At 39.5% G+C, this 20,206-nt stretch overlaps 1 protein-coding gene across 2 annotated transcripts; it reads left to right on the forward strand.

The window, feature by feature from the left end:
* Nucleotides 1–2,116: 2,116 nt before the first annotated feature.
* Nucleotides 2,117–19,798, forward strand: CCT8 (chaperonin containing TCP1 subunit 8). Of its 2 annotated transcripts, none has more exons than XM_015133050.3 (15): nucleotides 2,117–2,276; nucleotides 5,647–5,737; nucleotides 6,474–6,553; nucleotides 8,257–8,406; nucleotides 8,904–9,084; nucleotides 9,197–9,258; nucleotides 10,879–11,016; nucleotides 12,383–12,561; nucleotides 13,674–13,740; nucleotides 13,815–13,902; nucleotides 13,987–14,102; nucleotides 14,661–14,732; nucleotides 14,811–14,975; nucleotides 15,563–15,682; nucleotides 19,571–19,798. In XM_015133050.3, the coding sequence occupies exons 3-15, from the start codon at nucleotides 6,476–6,478 to the stop codon at nucleotides 19,646–19,648; spliced, it is 1,494 nt and encodes a 497-aa protein (XP_014988536.1). In that variant the 5' UTR covers nucleotides 2,117–2,276; nucleotides 5,647–5,737; nucleotides 6,474–6,475; the 3' UTR covers nucleotides 19,649–19,798.
* Nucleotides 19,799–20,206: the final 408 nt, after the last annotated feature.

Consider the following 20,206-nt stretch of genomic DNA (forward strand, 5'->3'; position numbering starts at 1 on the left):
GCCGGGCGCGGTGGCTCAAACCTGTAATCCCAGCACTTTGGGAGGCCGAGACGGGCGGATCACGAGGTCAGGAGATCGAGATCATCCTGGCTAACACGGTGAAACCCTGTCTCTACTAAAAAAAATACAAAAAACTAGCCGGGCGAGGTGGCGGGCGCCTGTAGTCCCAGTTACTCGGGAGGCTGAGGCAGGAGAATGGCGTGAATCTGGGAGGCGGAGCTTGCAGTGAGCTGAGATCCCGCCACTGCACTCCAGCCTGGGCGACAGAGCAAGACTCCGTCTCAAAAAAAAAAAAAAAAAATCAGGTGTCATTTTAGCTCCTTTCAGTTTTATTTTGTGTTAGCTATTTTTATAAGCAACATTATCTCTGAGTCAGAGGAATGTGCTTTTATTTATTTCTTAGCTAATCGAGGGAAAAATCTTGGATCGTTCTGTTGTTCGGGCCTGATCATTGTAGTAGTTCTCTAACGTACCAGTCTCAGAACACCTTTAGACTCTTAAAAAAAGTATTGACTTCCCCAAAGGCCTTTGGTTTATGTGGGTTATAGGTATCGATATTTGCTGTATGAGAAATTAAAACTGGTAAATTTGTAAACATTATTTAAAAAATAACAATAACCTTATCACACAATAATATGTATGATTTTATTAAAACTATCCCTATTTTCCAAGAAGGAAAAAGGTGGCTGTATTAGTCCGTTCTCTAATCGCTATAAAGAACTACTTGAGAGTGGGTAATTTATAAAGAAAACAGGTTTAATTGGCTCACAGTTCCACAGGCGATACAGGAAGCATGGCTGGGGAAGCCTCGGGAAGCTTACAATCAAGGTGGAAGGTGAAGGGGAAGCCGGAAAGTCCTACAAGGCTGGAGGAGGAGGAAGAGACAGAGTGGGGAGGTGCCACACACTTTTAAACAACTAGGTCTCATGAGAACTCACTCACTATCACAAGAACAGCAATGGGGACGTTCGCCCCCTTGATCAAATCACCTCCCACCAGGCCACACCTCCAACACTGGGGATTATAATTCCACATCATATTTGGGCAGGGACACAAATCCAAACCATATCACTGGCATTTACATTTTTGCAAAAAAAGATTTTTTTTTTTTTGAGACAGGACCTCACTCTGTTGCCCAGGCTGGAGTGCAGTGGCATGATCTCAGTTCACTGCAGCCTCAACCTCCCAGGCTCAAGCAGATCCTCCAACCTTAGCCTCCTGAGCAGCTGAGACTACAGGTGCATGCCACCAAGCCGAAGGGATTTATATTTATCTATAAATTTATATATAAATCAGATATATTTATATAAAATGTATACATTTTGCAATCAGTCTGACCTGGGTAGGAATTCTAGCTGTAATATTTACTAGCTCTGTGATCTTGGGAAAATTATTTACCCTTTGTGAACTTCAGTTTCCCTTCCATAAAATGGAAACAATACCATTAAAAATCAAATGGTATTGTCTCCATTTTGTAGAAGGAAAACTAAATGTTATTTTAATCGACAATTCATTAATTTTTAAGATTGACCATTAACAGAGATACTCCATGGAAAGCGGATCATACAGAACCTGGCGCATGTAAAGCAGATCACACAGAACCTGGCACACGTGAGCATTTGATGTGTGCTACGCTACCCGTGGTGACGACTTTAATTATGCGCATTCCCAGCGCTTCCTATGGTGCCCAACACACAGCGCACGCCCAAAGGCAATTTTGGCGGATGGGGCAGATGCTCTGCCTCGGGGAAAAAAAACCACACACACACACCTGCCCTGATGTTGGTGGCTGGGTCTGGAATATTACGTGGAAATTAAGCTAAGGATGTGTGCCTTCCACATCAAAAGCCGCAAAAATCTAACACCGCGACTACTGAGTCCGATCAGGGAGCACAGACTGGAACAAGCTCCCACGGCTTGGGCAGTCTGCGCGTGCGTGAGCCGGAAACCCGAGGCGCTCCCTGGGCCCGCCCTATCGATCGACCCGATCGGGGATCGTCAGCTTGGTTCTGGTCACAGAAGTTGCTCTTCTCGCGATGCTTCACCTCGCGGCGGGGAAAGGGCGGGCTAACTGGAGAGCGAGGAAGAACGAGACACGGCCGCAAGCTGCTTTCCCAGAAGGCTGTGCGTGCTCCTTGCTTCCTCCGCTTTCTTCCGAGTGGTCGCGTGAACGGCTTCCTGCAGCCTGGCCATGGCGCTTCACGTTCCCAAGGCTCCGGGCTTTGCCCAGATGCTCAAGGAGGGAGCGAAAGTAAGGGCTGAAGGAAAGGAATGAGGTGGGAGAGTCAGCATAGGGCTGCGGCGGCCGCGGCGAAGTAGGAGGGCCTACTAACGGGCTGAGCGTGCTGCCCTGGCACAGCGGCCAGGGGAGAGAAGATTCCAGAAAGGGAGGTGATCTTGGAAGGACTCGGCCTTCCAGGTGTCTTCTCTTCTTCCGCGACCGGGAGAAGGCTGAGGGGTGGGCGGCACGATCGACATTGTACACCTTGAAGGTGGACGGACGTGAAGCCGCGCGTGCGTTTTGCCTCCATCCATAAATGGGGCTAAGGCTTAAAAGGGGTTGTGAGGGTGAAATTGAATAACGTAGATGAAATTGTCTTGGGAACTGCGACGCCGATTGACACATAGCTCGCGAGTTATAGGATGGGGAAGAAGGAGAACTAGGCGATCCAGAGAAGAGAGTGTGGGAAAAAGGGCCGGGTCATGGTTGCTTCTTTCCCAGTGAGAAACAGGGCTTTCAGCTTGGTTGACAGAAGCCATGCGTTGTAGCCAGATGAGTTCCAGTCCCAACTTATGTTAGCTGGCTTATTAGTCTAAAACCTAACTCTCTTGGGTTTTGTTTTCTTGATCTTTAAATTACGGAGATTGGACCAAGAGGGTGGTGTCTTTGAGTTCTGACCCTGTAATCTGCAGGATAAGTGATACAGTGGTGCAGATGACACTGTTTTGTTTAATGGCCGTGTCTTGAACGTTATTTCAGTAGCATAGTTTTAAAAAATATCTTACTGCACTGTTGATAAATTTGTCTCTTGTGCTATTCAAATTGCGTTCCTCTGTATGTCCTCCAGATTTTGTTAATTCAAGAAATAGATCAGTGTGGTCGAATTTAAGGTTATGCGAGGTACAGGGAGCATTAACAGTTTAATACAACTAGGTTCATGTTTGTAGAATGCACTCTTCAAATAATGTCATTATAGTAAGTAAATGTCAGGGTTTAATGTAAATGTTGGTGGCATCATCTTTTGAAAATAATATGGGCTGATTTCCTTAAAAAATCAGGCTGAGATAGTAGCTTCCAATTTGGGTTTTTTTCACTAATACAGTTTTGGAAAACTCTTGTATCACAAAACATTATTTGTATTTCCAATGCTAGTAGATTTTTACAGAACACTGAACTATTTCATTCAATAAATAGGTACTGAAGGAACTGCAGTGAAAAACACAAGTCCCACTTCTCGTAGAGTTTATGTGCTTCTAAGGCAGATATAATGATTAAAAGGAGAATTCCAAATAATGATGAAAGAAACCGTACTATAGTAGAGGATGACAGGAGGTTAAAATGTCTCTAAAAGAAGGATCAGGAATAGACAGAACACTTAGATATTTAGGGAAGAACTCTTAGCTCTGTGCTTAGTGAGAGAAGCCCCTGAACCTGGGCTGTTTCCCCCCACCTCTTATTTAGGTGTACTTAACTAGTACAAAGACCCTGAGGAAGGAATGATTTGAACCTGTTTTTTTTCTTCTTCTTCAAAAAAACCAGAAAACAGGTTATAGGGCTGAAGCTTACCAAAGAAAATGGTAAATTTAGAGGAGGAGCTATACAAGGATACACGGGCCAGGATATGTAGGGCCTTGTTTCCCTGAAGAGGGATTTGCATTTTATCCTAAGCGGGATGGGAAACTGTTGAAGGGTTTTTTTTGTTGTTTGTGGTGTTTTTTTTTTTTTTTTTTTTTTTTTTTTTTTTTTTTTTTGAGACGAGGTTGCGTTCTGTCGCCCAGGCTGGGATGCAGTGGCGCTCTCTCCACCCTCCGCCTGCCAGGTTCACGCGATTCTCCTGCCTCAGCCTCCAGAGTAGCTGGGATTACAGGCGCACGCCCGGCTAATTTTTTGTGTATTTTTAGTAGAGACAAGGGTTCACTATGTTGGCCAGCCTGGTCTCAAACTCCTGACCTGGTGATCCGCTCGCCTAGGCCTCCCAAAGTGCTGGGATTACAGGCGTGAGCCACCGCGCCCGGCCTTGAAGGTCTTAAGTATGGGAATGATGGGATCTGATCAGATGGTAGTTTCTCACAGAATGGGGAGTGAGGGGAAGAAGGAAGAGTGGAAGCCAGGAGTTCAGACTTAAGTGTTATTGCTGGAATACAGTTCTTATTGCTGAAGATGCTTTTAGAGTAGTGGCTATTGGCAGGGGTAAAATACAAAAAAACTTAGCCTCGTGTGGTGGCGCGCGCCTCTAGTCCCAGCTTCTCAGGAGGCTGAGCCTCCAGAATTGCTTGAACTGGGAGGCCCAGGTTGCAGTGAGCTGAGATCGTGCCACCGCACTCCAGCCTGAGCGATAGAGACTCTCTCTCTCAAAAAAATGTAACAGCTATTAACCTTGGTTTTGGATCACAAAATCATGGCTTGTATTGTAAAGCAGTACTGTGTAATAGAACTTTTTGCAGTGTTGGACATATGCTGTATCAGCCTGTCCAATGTGATATTCACAAGCCACATGTAGCTACTGGGCATTTGAACTGTGTGTGGCTCCTGCAATTGAGGAACTGAATTTTTAAATTTTAATTACTTGAAAATTTATTTTAATTGCTTTCACTAGCCCCGTGTAGCTAGTGGCTACTGTATTGGGCAGCACAGCTCTAAAGAAATGTTCTCATGCACTGTAGATTAGTGAAATATATCTGAGGACCCAAGTAAACCTCAACTCTAAAAAATCTAGTGTGGAATTTGTGAGAGTTTTTAGTACTGTGAACAGTTCACTTTTTCAATACGTATACATTGGGATAATGTTGCAATTCAAAAAAAGTATTCAACAGTCTGGGTACTTCAGTCCCTAAACACTTCAGTGGCACATACTTAAAGAACTTCTGGCTTTACAAAAGCCCAGATTCTAACACAATGAGAAAAATATTCCACATTTCAACATTAGAAAATACCGATAAACTCTGGAAAGGTATTCGACTTGAAGTACCTCATTCCCATTCTCTAATTAGCCTTAGCATGGTTCCCTGTACTTTTCACTATTTTTAATAAAAAAATTATAAGTCTTACGATTTGATGTGTAAGTAGGTACCTGCAGTCCCCCAAAATGTTATACTTCTATTCATTCAGCTAGAGAGGAAATGTATGCATCATTTATGAATATCAAATGCTATGTTTTACATAAATCTTGTTTGATTGTCTCAACAATCCTATGAGGTAGGTACTATTATAATTACCGCATTTTATAATGAAGAAATATTAAGAAAATTGCCCAAATTAAAAAGCCAGAAAGCTAAGATTTGTAACCAGCCCTCTTGTGCCGAATACCTCAGCTATGCTCCCTCTTTATTAGAAGCAAGATATAAGCGAAGATATCTTCTGTTTGAAAATTCTTGTTTCACTGTCCTGTCTAATTAGCGGGGTTTTTTGTTTGTTTGTTTTAACAGCACTTTTCAGGATTAGAAGAGGCTGTGTATAGAAATATACAAGCTTGCAAGGAGCTTGCCCAAACCACTCGTACAGCATATGGACCAAATGGTAATTTCTAAATTAATATTTGTAAAGATACAGTAGTAGAATTTTGTGTACTACCTCTTCTTTCAAACTTGTTCTGAGGATGTTATAGTATGGCTTTGGAAGTTAATTTGATAGCTTAATTAATAGTTCAAGTTTTTAGTTATTTCTAATTTTCAGTCAACTCAGATCTCTAGAAAAATAGGGATCAATATATTACTTTTTATCCTGTTGAGAGGGTAGAAAAATTATAACACTTTGACTAGTAAGATAGTACCTAATGTTCATTGTGACAAACACTGAATATAAAAGTGACGTAGTTTAAGGAAGAAAATTCCCTCCTTCTTCTTGCCTTCTACCGCCAATTAAATATAATTGATACAGTTTCATGGAATAAACATACAACTAAATATACTAAATAGGTTATTTTGGCCTTTTTACATATTAATATCTGTTGAGCACTTGTTGCATGACAATCATGTTGCAAGAGAAGACAGAAATTGGCAAAAATGTGAGATTTGGCATGTTACGTAGTAAATATTGTAGGACATTAAAAAGGAAAGAAAGAATATGGGTCTGCGGTCAGAGAATGCCCATGGGGCTATAAGATAAACTTGAAGAATAGATAGTATGTGTTTTCTTACAAAGCTATTTTTTAAATACACAAATTTATATTTTTTTACTAGATTTTCGTGGGTATTTGGGTAAGGATTTGATTAATAATGGCTTTCTTTTTCTTTTTTTAACTGTTACTTTTGAGGAATGAACAAAATGGTTATCAACCACTTGGAGAAGTTGTTTGTGACAAATGATGCAGCGACTATTTTAAGAGAACTAGAAGTAAGTTGTTTCTTTAAAAGTCAAGAAATATTTTGGTGACATCAAAATTAAGTAGACTTTAACTAGAAGAAATCTCTTATTTCAGATTGGATAAGGGACTGTTTTTCCAACTTGAAAATTTATTATACAGGTTGTTCTAATTATAGAGAGTCCTCTTTAGATTGAACATTGTAACGACTGAAATCTTAAAAATTTCTTAAGTTATTAATTTGTGGAGGGATTGGTTGTGATACATTGCTAATTGGGATATGAAATTGATTACCATTATCTTCATTCGATAGAGTGACTCTGAAGTGAATTATTCCACAATGCAAAAACGTATACATAAAACAGTGGTTTTTAAAAAGATCCAACCACTTGATTTTATGAAAATAAAAACAGTCAGTTTATGGCAATCTACTTTGTTCAGCTCCAGTTTTGCTATTAGAGTCTATAAAATAGATACTGCCTGCCAGCAGGGTTGTAAGGAAGATCTGTCACCTGAACAGGCAGAGAGAGCCATTCCTCATTCCCGCCTTGTAATTAAAAGATAACATATTCAGCCTCAGGGAATTTTCCTGCAGCTTAGCCCTTGAAAGCGCTAGAACTTAATCTTTTGTTTTAAATGAAACTATAGAAGAATCAGCATTTCTCTAACCTCTTAAAATATTTTTGGCTGGACGCGGTAGCTCACGCCTGTGATCCCACCACTTTGGGAGGTCGAGGCAGGCGGATCACCTGAGGTCAGGGGTTCTAGACTAGCCTGGACAACATAGTGAAACCCCATCTCTACTAAAAATACAGAAAAAAAAATTAGCCGGGCGTGGTGGTGCACACCTGTAATTCCAGCTACTCAGGAGGCTGGGGCTGAAGAATCGCTTGAACCTGGGAGGCCGAGGTTGCAGTGAGCCAAGATCACGCCACTGCACTCCAGTCTGGGCAACAGAGCAAGACTCCAACTTAAAAATATATATACATATATATATAATTTTTTTTAAGTTTAAAGTTAAATTTTAACTCCACAAAACACTTGTACAAGGATTTGTCATTGTGAATGTTAATGTTGCACACTGATGATCTCAGGAGTTAACATCAGGAGTTATTAAAGTATAGTGGTGATACTGTCAAAATAATAAAATCACAGGGCTGACTTTTATAGTTTACTCCCTGCTTTCAGTTCTTACTCCTTGGCTTGTTTCTGTAAAGATATCTAAAATTAAATCTTAAGAATAAAATCCACGTAAAATTATGTTACATTTTAAGAAAACTTTTATACTCCCCCTTTTCTTTAAATCACAAATGATAGCCCTTAGAACAAGAATATATGGTAAAATAGATACTGAGACTCATGACCAAGTTAAGTGGTATCTATTTTAGTTATCCTGAAGGATTTTAAAAAAATATTTAGGTTTGGTGGTTGTAATTACTTTGTTTTTTAATTTAGTGAGATATAATGATATGCTGAACCATATGTGTGGCACTGTATGTACAGGCCATCAAAAGAGGATGCACTTTGAAATTCTTATTTATAGTGATACATTTGTGCTGATCGGCATAAAGGGACTTGGATTTTTTCTTGTGACCACACTATAAGTAGCGTATAGCGGTGTGATCAAATGGAGTTACCTAATCTACAGGAAAATTGGAGTCTAAGAAAGGGAAATGAACAATTTTATGTTGCTTTAAGAATCAGATGTTTAACTTGATATTACCTTTCCTACTAGGTACAGCATCCTGCTGCAAAAATGATTGTAATGGCTTCTCATATGCAAGAGCAAGAAGTTGGAGATGGCACAAACTTTGTTCTGGTATTTGCTGGAGCTCTGCTGGAATTAGCTGAAGAACTTCTGAGGATTGGCCTGTCAGTTTCAGAGGCAAGTGTTCATTTATAATTTACTCCTACTTAATTTTTGCTTACATGTACACCTGCTTAAAACATAAACTAAAATCATTATTATAGTAGTAGCTAACATGTACTGAGCAGTTTCTCTGTACCAGCAGCCGTTACAGTACATATGCTTCACATGCAGTATCATTTTAGTCTCACAAAAACCCTATTTTTGAGGCCTTATAATCTCATTTTATCTATTTTTTCTTTTTTTTTCCCCACTTTATTTTAGATGAGAAAGAGATTAAAATTAGAAAAATCTTGCCCAAGATCTCATAGCTAGTGAGTTAGGTAGAGTTAAGATTCAAATTTGGGCTGTCATCTAAGCCTCCATTCATAACTAGTAGAGTCTACTATATGTATTATTCCAAAGTATATTCTTTGTCATTTTATATCAAAAATAAACATCCATATGCATTCGGTTACCTAAGTAAGCTACTTTAAGTCATGTCAGAATAGGAAATGTTGTTGTTTATATTTCAGGTCATAGAAGGTTATGAAATAGCCTGCAGAAAAGCTCATGAGATTCTTCCTAATTTGGTATGTTGTTCTGCAAAAAACCTTCGAGATGTTGATGAAGTCTCATCTCTACTTCGTACCTCCATAATGAGTAAACAATATGGTAATGAAGTATTTCTGGCCAAGCTTATTGCTCAGGCATGCGGTAAGTAAATATCAGTAAATGAAAAGATCCAAAATAAAAATGTCTTTAACATGACTAGGTATTTTCTCTGTTGTCCCAAAATAATCTTTTGATATGTCTCATTTCTTAACAGTATCTATTTTTCCTGATTCCGGCCATTTCAATGTTGATAACATCAGAGTCTGTAAAATTCTGGTAAGTAGAAAATGCATTAATGCTACATATCTAGATCAGTTTTTTTGTTGTTTTTGTTTTTTGTGCAAAAAAAAAAATTGTGTTCATCAAAACCTAAATGTTACTTCATGATTTTGGACACTTAGGACTTTTTTCAAGGCATTATTATTTTTTATTTATTTATTTTATTTTTTGAGATGGAGTCTTGCTCTTGTTGCCCAGGCTGGAGTGTAATGGCGCGATCTCAGCTCACCACAACCTCTGCCTCTTGGTTCAAGCGATTCTCCAGTCTCAGCCTCCCGAGTAGCTGGGATTACAGGCATGCGCCACCACACCGGCTAATTTTGTGTTTTTAGTAGAGACGGGGTTTCTCCATGTTGGCGAGGCTGGTCTCGAACTCCCAACCTCAGGTGATCCGCCCGCCTCGGCCTCCCAAAGTGCTGGGATTAACAGGCGTCAGGCACTGTGCCTGGCCTTCGAGGCATTATTTTATAACATTTTAATACTGCTAAGTTGTAATAATACTACTACCTATTTAAGTTTAAAAGGATATTGACATACTATCTCCTTATAAAGTCATTTTCTGTGATGTCTTGTGGGTTTAAGAACAATGTATAAACAAAATGCTAAATTTTTTTTTTTTTTTTTTTTTTTTTTTTTTTTTTTTTTTGAGATAGTCTGGCTCTGTCGCCCAGGTTGGAGTGCAGTGCCGTGACCTTGGCTCACTGCAACCTCCGCCTCCCAGTTTCAAGCGATTCTCCTGCCTCAACTTCCCGAGTAGCTGGGATTATAGGTGTGCGTCACCAAGCCCAGCTAATTTTTGTGTTTTTTAGTAGAGGCAGAGTTTTCGCCGTGTTGGCCTGGCTGGTCTCAAACTCCTGACCTCATGATCCGCCCACCTTGGCCTCCCAAAGTGCTGAGATTACGGGTGTGAGCCACCATGCCCAGCCCAAAATACTAATTTTTTTGTGTTCTTCATAATACTCTGAATTATAATAAGCTTAGAAGACCATTTTGAGTGGGGTGGAAATTGCCCTATCCCTCTTCAATGATAGAATTCACACTTTAATGTTAGTATTGAAATATTAAAGTTTATTTTTTATAAAATGTGCTTGATCGAGTAAAACCTATCAGTGGAGTGGTTTTGGTTTTGCACATTTGGCATTCTGATTGTTAATGTGAATTTAGCTTAACATAAGTACATGTGCTTTCCCTGAAGATCCTCGTGTGTTCTGTTTGCTGTCTCCCTCCACGTACTGCCAGCTTTCCCCATTAAATTGTAACCTTGTGAGGACAGAATCTTTGCCTTGTTCTGTGTTGTATTCGCAGTACTGACAGCTGTGGCTAGTATATTGGCACCAAGTACTAGGTAACTGAATGGCTAAGAGCAGTTCTCTGCCTTTGGTTCTTCCCAGTACGCTGAAGGACCTCTCCTAACAGTAGCTCATTCCCTCAGTGATTTCTGACTAGAGCAGAAGGGCGTGCTTTATGTCCACCACCCCACCCCTTATCCCAGGAGTCACTGTCTTGGTTTATGACTTTATTTTAGAAAGGGAGATTTTTGGTATATGGAGAATCAACAGTTTGACCGTAATGTTATTTTCATGAGATCACTGATGGTTTTGGTATTCAATTCCTTAGGGCTCTGGTATCAGTTCCTCTTCAGTATTGCATGGCATGGTTTTTAAGAAGGAAACCGAAGGTGATGTAACATCTGTCAAAGATGCAAAAATAGCAGTGTACTCTTGTCCTTTTGATGGCACGATAACAGAAACTAAGGTATGTAGACTTCAAACCTTAAAAGTAATAATTGGGGTTGCACTTCCAGATTGTTTGAGTTAGCTCTTAAACCAGTAAGTACTTTTTAAAAAACTGAACCTTGCAGGATCTTACCTATTTTTTTATGCCAGATTTATGTTCTTTGAATATCTAATTCAACTACTGAACATTAAACTTGAAATATAAAGATGGTGGCCATATTATTTATAATCTGACACACAGCCCTTCTGGTACAGCTTATAAATTCAGCAAGTGAAAGAATATGAGAATGCGAGTACTTTGTGTGCTCTTCACAAAAATAAAGTTGACATTCTGTAGCATCCTGAAACAAGATAAGCTAATGTAATTTGAAAATGGTAGGGATGTTTCTAAAAATACATGTTAGAAAGTTTGAAGTTTGTGTTTACAGTCAATAGTGACTGACTTCATCTCTAGAATTTTTGAAATCTAAGTTGTTGACAGTTTTTAAATTTTGTAGCATGAGCTGGGTGTGGTCTTTTGGTCCACATTTTATTTTATTTTATTTTATTTTTTTTTTTTTTTTTGAGACAGAGTCTTGCTTTGTCACCCAGGCTGGAGTGCATTGGTACGATCTTGGCTCACTGCAACCTCTGCCTCCTGGGTTCAAGTGATCTCTGGCTAATTTCTGTACTTTCAGTAGAGACAGTTTCACCATGTTGGCCAGACTGGTCTCCAACTCCTGACCGCAAATGAGCCACCTACCTCGGCCTCGCCAAGTCCACATTTTAGAAAAAGTTTGAGAACCACAATGTTGTTTTGCTAATACTAGTTAACCTTTGTCAAAAGACAAACACCAGGACACCTACCTGACATATTTAAAATAAAAGTGCTTCTCAGCTGGGCACAGTGGCTCACGCCTATAATCCCAGCACAGGCCAAGGCAGGCAAATCACGAGGTCAGGAGATTGAGACCATCCTGGCCAACATGGTGAAACCCTGTCTCTACTAAAAATACAAAAATTAGCTAGGCATGGTGGTGCTTGCCTGTAAGCCCAGCTACTCGTGAGGCTGAGGCAGGAGAATCGCTTGAACCAGGGAGTCAAAGGTTGTGGTGAGCCGAGATCCTGCCACTGCACACCAGTATGGCGACAGAGTAAGACTGTGTCTCAAAAATAAATAACTAGAAGTACTTTTCCACCTAAGTACTTATCAAAAGCAGATGCATCTAGAAGGTTCTAGAAGCATTTAGTATTCTGCTGCTTCGTAATATATGCACATTTATCTTCTTTTTTTTTTTTTTTTTAGCCAAACCTTAAAATTATTTATTCAGTAAACTGTTATCTTACAACTTTGAACACCAGTGTAGTGAAATGATTTTAAAGGGAATGTTTACTTGTTTTGCCAGGGAACAGTGTTGATAAAGACTGCTGAAGAATTGATGAATTTTAGTAAGGGAGAAGAAAATCTCATGGATGCACAAGTCAAAGCTATTGCTGATACTGGTGCAAATGTCGTAGTAACAGGTGGCAAAGTGGCAGACATGGCTCTTCATTATGCAAACAAATATAACATCATGTTAGTGAGGTAAGAGAAAGCCAAATTCTTTTTACCTATGTCGTAAATGTTTTTTTCGGTGGTGAAAACACTAAACAAAATAGACCACGACGACTATTAATAAAGGAAAAGTATAGGTATTAGGTCAAATAGCAGAAGGACTTAGTTTGGGGAGGGGTCAGGAAACACCTCTGAGAAAACATAAATTGAAGCTGAGAGCTTGAAGAACCAATTACCAGATATCTGAAGAGGGAAAAGCATTCCAGGCAAAAGGAACAACTTGTCCAAGAGACTAGACACAAGCTTGGTGCACTGCCCATCAGAGTGTGGAGTCAGGAAGATCCCTTTTAATCCATGAACACATTTATGGTGCACACTAGACAACTTACCCATTTCTACCTACCACCATCCCTAGTACCTAATAAAATGTGCAAAATAAATCACTCCTGTTCACAGAACATTGATTGCACAAAGTAAAGCAAAAATTTTCTATATGCTGTTGAGTTTTGTAAGGGTTTCCCTGGTGTTTTAGAACTATAAACCACTGGCATCCTAAAGTGATTTCCATTCTCGCAATTCTAGAACAATGCCATACAACACAGACTTAAGATGTGGTACTATTGGCCAGCTGGACTCACTCAGAGTCAGCAGCTTCCTGGCCTCAGTGTTCATTGCAATCCAGACGTGTTCTGAGTTAAAATCCACTGTCAAAAGAATGTGACGTGGCTGGGCGCGGTGGCTCAAGCCTATAATCCCAGCACTTTGGGAGGCCGAGACGGGCGGATCACGAGGTCAGGAGATCGAGACCATCCTGGCTAACACGGTGAAACCCCGTCTCTACTAAAAAATACAAAAAACTAGCCGGGCGAGGTGGCGGGCGCCTGTAGTCCCAGCTACACGGGAGGCTGAGGCAGGAGAATGGCGTGAACCCGGGAGGCGGAGCTTGCAGTGAGCCGAGATCCGGCCACTGCACTCCAGCCCGGGCGACAGAGCGAGACTCCGTCTCAAAAAAAAAAAAAAAAAAAAAGAATGTGACGTGGGGGCTGGTATACAGGTTCCTCTTTAATTTGAAGTTTATATGCTATCTGAAATTAAAATCAAATGGATTAAAACTTTTATTAAGGTCTTTGTGTTTTTTAAAGGCTAAACTCAAAATGGGATCTCCGAAGACTGTGTAAAACAGTTGGTGCTACGGCTCTTCCTAGATTGGTATGTATTTTGGAAAACACTAAAAGATAGTTGAACATGATGGAATTTTTATTACAACAGTCACTTTCTTACAGACACCTCCTGTCCTTGAAGAAATGGGACATTGTGACAGTGTTTGCCTCTCAGAAGTTGGAGATACTCAGGTGGTGGTTTTTAAGCATGGTATGTAGGAATGGTAAAATATGTTTAAGTGCAGGGCTTTAGCTTCTTGTATTTAATCACCAAATATATTTAATTTTTTGATAGAAAAGGAAGATGGCGCCATTTCTACCATAGTACTTCGAGGCTCTACAGACAATCTGATGGATGACATAGAAAGGGCAGTAGACGATGGTGTTAATACTTTCAAAGTTCTTACAAGGGTCAGTATTAGCAATAATCTTAGTAGTTTGTAAGGTCTGAGTACTTTGTATGTTCTTAAAAGTACAGTTGGCAGACTCATGCACATCACGAGTACTTCAGAATGAGTGGTTTATATGCAATGAAGCACCTGTTTTTGTTTTTACCTAAGTGTCCACTGCTATTGAATATGATAGTTTCCAAAAAGGATTTTACAGAGGAGTTAACAGCAACGCAGAGCTTTTAAAAACATTGTTTATGGTAGTTTTCCATTGTAATGTACTTTGAGTTGCTAAAGCAGTTCTTAGTGCTATATCTGTGGATATGCAAAAATGATACGGTGCTATTCCCATTCTTCACTTTGGTCCTTTTCATACACCAGACACTGTGCACTAAGAAAATCTGCCCCACCCACTCACTTTTACCAAATTTGTAATATGTATTTGAGTAACAATGACTGATAAAAACTCTTGTTTGGTGGGGTTACTGGAATGTGAAAAGATGAGAAAACTGCGAACTGCTTTTTAGTGAATTTTTGTGTGTTTTTTTTTTTTTTTTTTTGGCGGGGGGACTACGTACAGGATAAACGTCTTGTACCTGGAGGTGGAGCAACAGAAATTGAATTAGCCAAACAGATCACATCATACGGAGAGGTACAGCTTTTTCTGTATAAATTGACTTTCTTTCCATTGCTTGAATAAAAGGCAATAATTAACACATTTTTCTTGTAGACATGTCCTGGACTTGAACAGTACGCTATTAAGAAGTTTGCTGAGGCATTTGAAGCTATTCCCCGTGCACTGGCAGAAAACTCTGGAGTTAAGGCCAATGAAGTAATCTCTAAACTTTATGCAGTACATCAAGAAGGAAATAAAAATGTTGGATTAGATATTGAGGTATTTGAAAAAACACTGAACTTAAATTGCTTTATTTGGGGAATGCACAACCTAAAAATAGTGTGAGTTTAAAAGAAGTATCAATGAGAAACAGTGTTCTGATTTGGGAGCAGATTATTTTCTTAGTTTTTACATAGTTTGTCTGATGGAGGAATGTTTCATTTTCCTTGTTTTATTGATAGCCTTCTGTTCTGTAGTGTGTAATCAGCCCAGTTCTGTAGCCACTGATCCAACCAACCACAGATTGAAATATTTGGAAAAACTAAAGACATTTAAAAATACAGTATAACAACTATTTACACTGTTATATAATTTAATCTGGAGACGATTTAAAGTATATACGAGGATGCGCATAGATATCCAAACACCATGCCATTTTATATAATGGATTTGAGCATCCATGGATTTTGGCATCCTTGGGGGTCCTGGAACCAATCCTCACATACTAAAGGATGACTCTGTAAGGTAGTACTGTGCTTGGTTACTTTCCATTACTATTTAAGGAGCTATGTGGGGCTTTTTGTTAGGTGTAAACATTTTCACATAAGAGGATTTTAAATGAAAGGATGAAAATTGTGTTTTGACAGGCTGAAGTCCCTGCTGTAAAGGACATGTTGGAAGCTGGTATTCTAGATACTTACCTGGGAAAATATTGGGCTATCAAACTCGCTACTAATGCTGCAGTCACTGTACTTAGAGTGGATCAGGTGAGCAAAGTGAAATTTTGATCTTTAAAAATACTCATTTGCATATGATTTAATAGTATATTTTCCTAGAACTAGAACATAGCATAGTTCTAATTCAAAGGATTCTTAGTCCTCACTCCTCACATATTAGAGACACTATGTGCCCCCCTCCGATTTTTTTTCTTCTATTATAAATTGTATTGAATATATTACAACTAATTTAAAATGGACATCTTTCCACTGAAAGAATCCTTTGCCATTTTAAGTTGGAATCAGTGGAATAAATGTAATTTAAATATAACTTTCAAACTTTTTAGCCTTAGAACCCCTTTGTACAAATAATTTAGAGAGTAAATTTAATGTATAGTACTAACATGGAATTTGGAAGGACCATAAAGCCCTCGAGCAGACATTGCAGACCACCAGCTTGAAGGAAAATGGAGTCTCTAGCTGTCTGCAGATAAGAGGACTGGGCATTGAAAATTTTTTCTGCTATGACAAATTATAGCTTGAGGTACTAAAAGATGTTAAAGGTGTTTAAAAATCATATTTCTACTTTTTTTTTTTTGAACTGTGGTAAACTGTTCCATATATAGAAGTAAACCCGAAATCATAATTATTTTTCCAAAAGGCATTTTCTGGCAAACTTAATACATTTCCCCCACAAAATTCCAGAAGTAATTAATAAGCAATGACTATTTATAAGTACTTAATAGAAAATTTTAATTTGCTAGAGGGACAGTATAAATCCATTAGGTAAAAGTCATGTCATATTAAAGTTGGAGTAAGTCCTAAGTAGAAATCAGTGGAAAGACAATTCAACTTTTAAGTACAGTAAGGACCAGTTGGTTTTAATTGTAACAGATTTATTAGAGGAACTATGATAGGAAGAGATGACCAAAAAGAACTGGATATTTAGTTTCAAGTCACTGGAAATAAGCAGAAACTAGATGTTTGGGTACCAGATTAACAGGGTTTTTTCTATCAGCTTATTAGGTGGTTTTCAATGGAAGAATATGTTTGAGTTTTTAAATAAATAGAGATCTAAGGAAATATTTTCTAGAAATTAGAATGTGGCTAAGAATAAAAGGGGAAACCAAAAATAGCAGGGACGGAAGAAGCTAAGTAGACTGCAGCATAAGGTACGCAAAAATTCCAACTGTGTTAGTTAGGAACTGAATGTCAATTATCCAAACAAGACAATAACAACCACCCTTGGTCACAAAGGCACTTTGAATTTTGGCTTTAAACTAGGAACTCTGCTTTATCTTATGGTAGGGGAAGTTGTTGGTTGATCTGTTCCCCCAGTCTTTGCACTCGGTGTAAAGTATGTATCTAAAGAACCCATCCAACTATACTAACCAGTTTGTGTATATAGTGTATAGTATAATCAACCTCAATTTGTATAGTATATATTCTAGAAAAGGAATTGCACATCAAGCTTTAAGCATTGGATAATGTAGTACGGGCTGGATTAATCTTTGTGCGAATGTCTATTTCACTAGTTCTCAAAGTATGGTCCCAAAATAGCATCAACATCACCTGAGAACTTGTTAGAATGACAGATTCTCAGCCAGGTATGGTGGCTCACACCTGTAATCCCAGTTATGCAGGAGGCTGAGGTGGGAGGATCACTTGAGCCTGGGAGTTAAAGGCTGCAATGAGCTATGATCAGATCATGGCACTCCAGCCTGGTTGACAGAGTGATACTCCATCTTTTAAAAAACTAAAAATAAATAAATATAGATTCTCGGAGGCCGGGCGCGATGGCTGACGCCTGTAATCCCAGCACTTTGGGAGGCCGAGGCAGTCGGATCACGAGGTCAGGAGATCGAGACCATCCTGGCTAACATGGTGAAACCCCATCTCTACTAAAAAAACAAAAAATTAGCTGGGTGTGGTGGCAGATGCTTGTAGTCCCAGCTACTTGGGAGACTGAGGCAGGAGAATGGCGTGAACCTGGGAGGCAAAGCTTGCAGTAAGCATAGATGGCACCACTGCACTCCAGCCTGGGCAACAGAGCAAGACTCCGTCTCAAAAAAAGAAGAAATACAGATTCTCGGATGTCACTACAGACCCACTGATATCAGAAATGCTGGAAGAGGCCTAGCAGTCTGTTTTAATGAGCACTCTGTCTGATTATGGTGCCCACTAAAATCTGTGAACTACTTGTTTTCGTTATTTTATTTATTTATTTTTTATTTATTATTTTGAGATGGAGTCTCGCTCTGTTGCCAGGCTGGAGTGCAGTGGCGTGATCTCAGCTCACTGCAACCTCCGCCTCCCTGGTTCAAGCGATTCTCCTGCCTCAGCCTCCCAAGTAGCTGGGACTACAGGCGCATGCCACCACGCCCACCTAATTTTTTTTGTAATTTTAGTAGAGATGGGGTTTCACCATGTTGGCCAGGATGGTGTCGATCTCTTGACCTCGTGATCCGCCCACCTCAGCTGCCCAAAGTGCTGGGATTACAGGTGTAAGCCACCACACCTGGCTTTTAGTTACTTTTTAAAATCATGGTGCACTTAGGTTCTAAAATTACGCTTAATGCCTTTAATTCAATCTGAAATTTCTGAAATTACCCTCAATCAGTAACATGTTACTTTGAGAATTTCAGGTTTAGGTATCTTTGTTGTTGTTGTTGTTGTGATAAGGTCTTACTCTATCACCCAGGTTGGAGTACAGTGGCACAATCATAATAAGCTTACCACAACCTCAAAATCCTGAGTTCCATTGATTCTCCTGCCTTAGCATCCTGAATAGCTGGGACTGTAGGCAGGTGCTGTCACGGTTGGCTGATTTTATATGTGTATATATATGTGTATATATTTTATATATATATTTTTAGTTTTTGTAGACTAGGTCTCTTTGTTGCCGAGGCTGGTCTCAAACTCCTGGCCTCAAACCTTGGCCTCCCAAAGTGTTAGGATTACAGGCCTGAGCCACTGTGCACAGCTTATGTTTGCAGATGGTAATTAAGATGTTTTCTGGCCGAGCACAGTGACTCAGGCCTGTAATCCCAATACTTTGGGAGGCCAAGGCGGGTGGATCATGCAGGAGTTTGAGACCAGCCTGGCCAACATGGTGAAACCCCATCTGTATTAAAAATAAAAAATTAGCCGGGCATGGTGGCAGGCACCTGTAATCTCAGTTACTTGGGAGGCTGAGGCAGGAGAATTGCTTGAACCCAGGAGGCAGAGGTTGCATTGAGGTGAGATTGCGCCACTGCACTCTCTAGCCTGGGCAACAGAGCAAGACTCTGTCCTCTTGTCTCAAAAAAAAAAAAAAAAAAAAAAAACTAAAACCCATTTATTTTAGATTAAGTAAGGTGAGGTTTGTGGCACTTTTTTTTAAGTTGGGAACTAAGGGCTTAGATTTTTGTTTATGAAAACTGGATGCTTGAATGGTTCTCATTTACAGGTTTTAGAAAATTTCAATGTTAAACTTTGTTTATATTTATGTATCAACTACTATAGATTATAATGGCAAAGCTGGCAGGTGGACCTAAAGCTCCTAAACTGCAAGGAAATTGGGACAGAGATGGTTGGCAAGATGAATCTCACATATAAATAGCAAATCAGGTGCCAAACTGACTGACCGACTTATACTAGTGATGCATGCACATATTTTCACTTTCAGCTTTTTGAGTTATTGAAGTGCATGTCTTGGAATATTCACTAATCTGTGTGGATCTTGTTGCAGTTATCCACAAAAGCAGTAAACCTCATGCTGCTGAAAGTTTACAATTGAATTTCTAACAAGGGAGCTAGCAAACTGCTATAGTGTTTTATACGCAGTACATAATTATATCAAGAAGACTGCTTAATCTTAAATCATGCTAGTAGAAGCATTCTTTTCATTCTAAAGGTTGAGTTTATAAGCATACTTTTGTGTGATTCTTTTTTATGCAGATCATCATGGCAAAACCAGCTGGTGGGCCCAAGCCTCCAAGTGGGAAGAAAGACTGGGATGATGACCAAAATGATTGAAATTGGCTTAATTTTTACTGTAGGTGAAGGCTGTATTTGTAGTAGTACTCTAAGAATCGCCTGATGTTTTCTTATTCTCCTTAAATTAAGAGGTATTTTGTGTTTGTATTCTTGGCTGGATGTTATAATAAACATATTGTTACTGTCAAAGCCTTATTGTCTAATGACCACGGTTATTGGCTCTAAATGACTTGTGTTCCTCTCAACCTTGTTAATCACATCAGCTGTGGGACTTAAGGCAAGTCACTTATATAAGTAGAGGCCTATTACCCATGTATATCTGGTCCACTGCCTGTGTAAGTAAGTTATTGGAAAACAGCCATGCTCATACCATTACATATTGTCTGCAGTTGCTTTCTAACAAGGGAGTGGCAGAGTTAAGTATTTTTAACAGAGACCAAATGGGCCTACAAAGCCTAAAATATTTACTATCTGGCCCTCTACAGGAAAGGTCTGTCAACACCTGGACTAGATTTCCAGAGTGTTTTTGTCACAGCTCTGGAATGCCTTACTCAAGATGACTTGTTTCAATAGCAATAATTTGTTGAATGGAAGACA

This window comes from Macaca mulatta, chromosome 3 (genome assembly GCF_049350105.2).
Source record: "Macaca mulatta isolate MMU2019108-1 chromosome 3, T2T-MMU8v2.0, whole genome shotgun sequence".
Lineage (NCBI taxonomy): Eukaryota > Metazoa > Chordata > Mammalia > Primates > Cercopithecidae > Macaca > Macaca mulatta.

Bases quoted from the DNA above. Each gene is read 5' to 3' on its own strand.
- CCT8 (XM_015133050.3), top strand. From the start codon at position 6,476: ATGAACAAAATGGTTATCAACCACTTGGAGAAGTTGTTTGTGACAAAT. The intron at 6,554-8,256 runs GTAAGTTGTTTC...CTTTCCTACTAG, and splicing joins CTATTTTAAGAGAACTAGAA to GTACAGCATCCTGCTGCAAA. The intron at 11,017-12,382 runs GTATGTAGACTT...TTGTTTTGCCAG, and splicing joins GCACGATAACAGAAACTAAG to GGAACAGTGTTGATAAAGAC.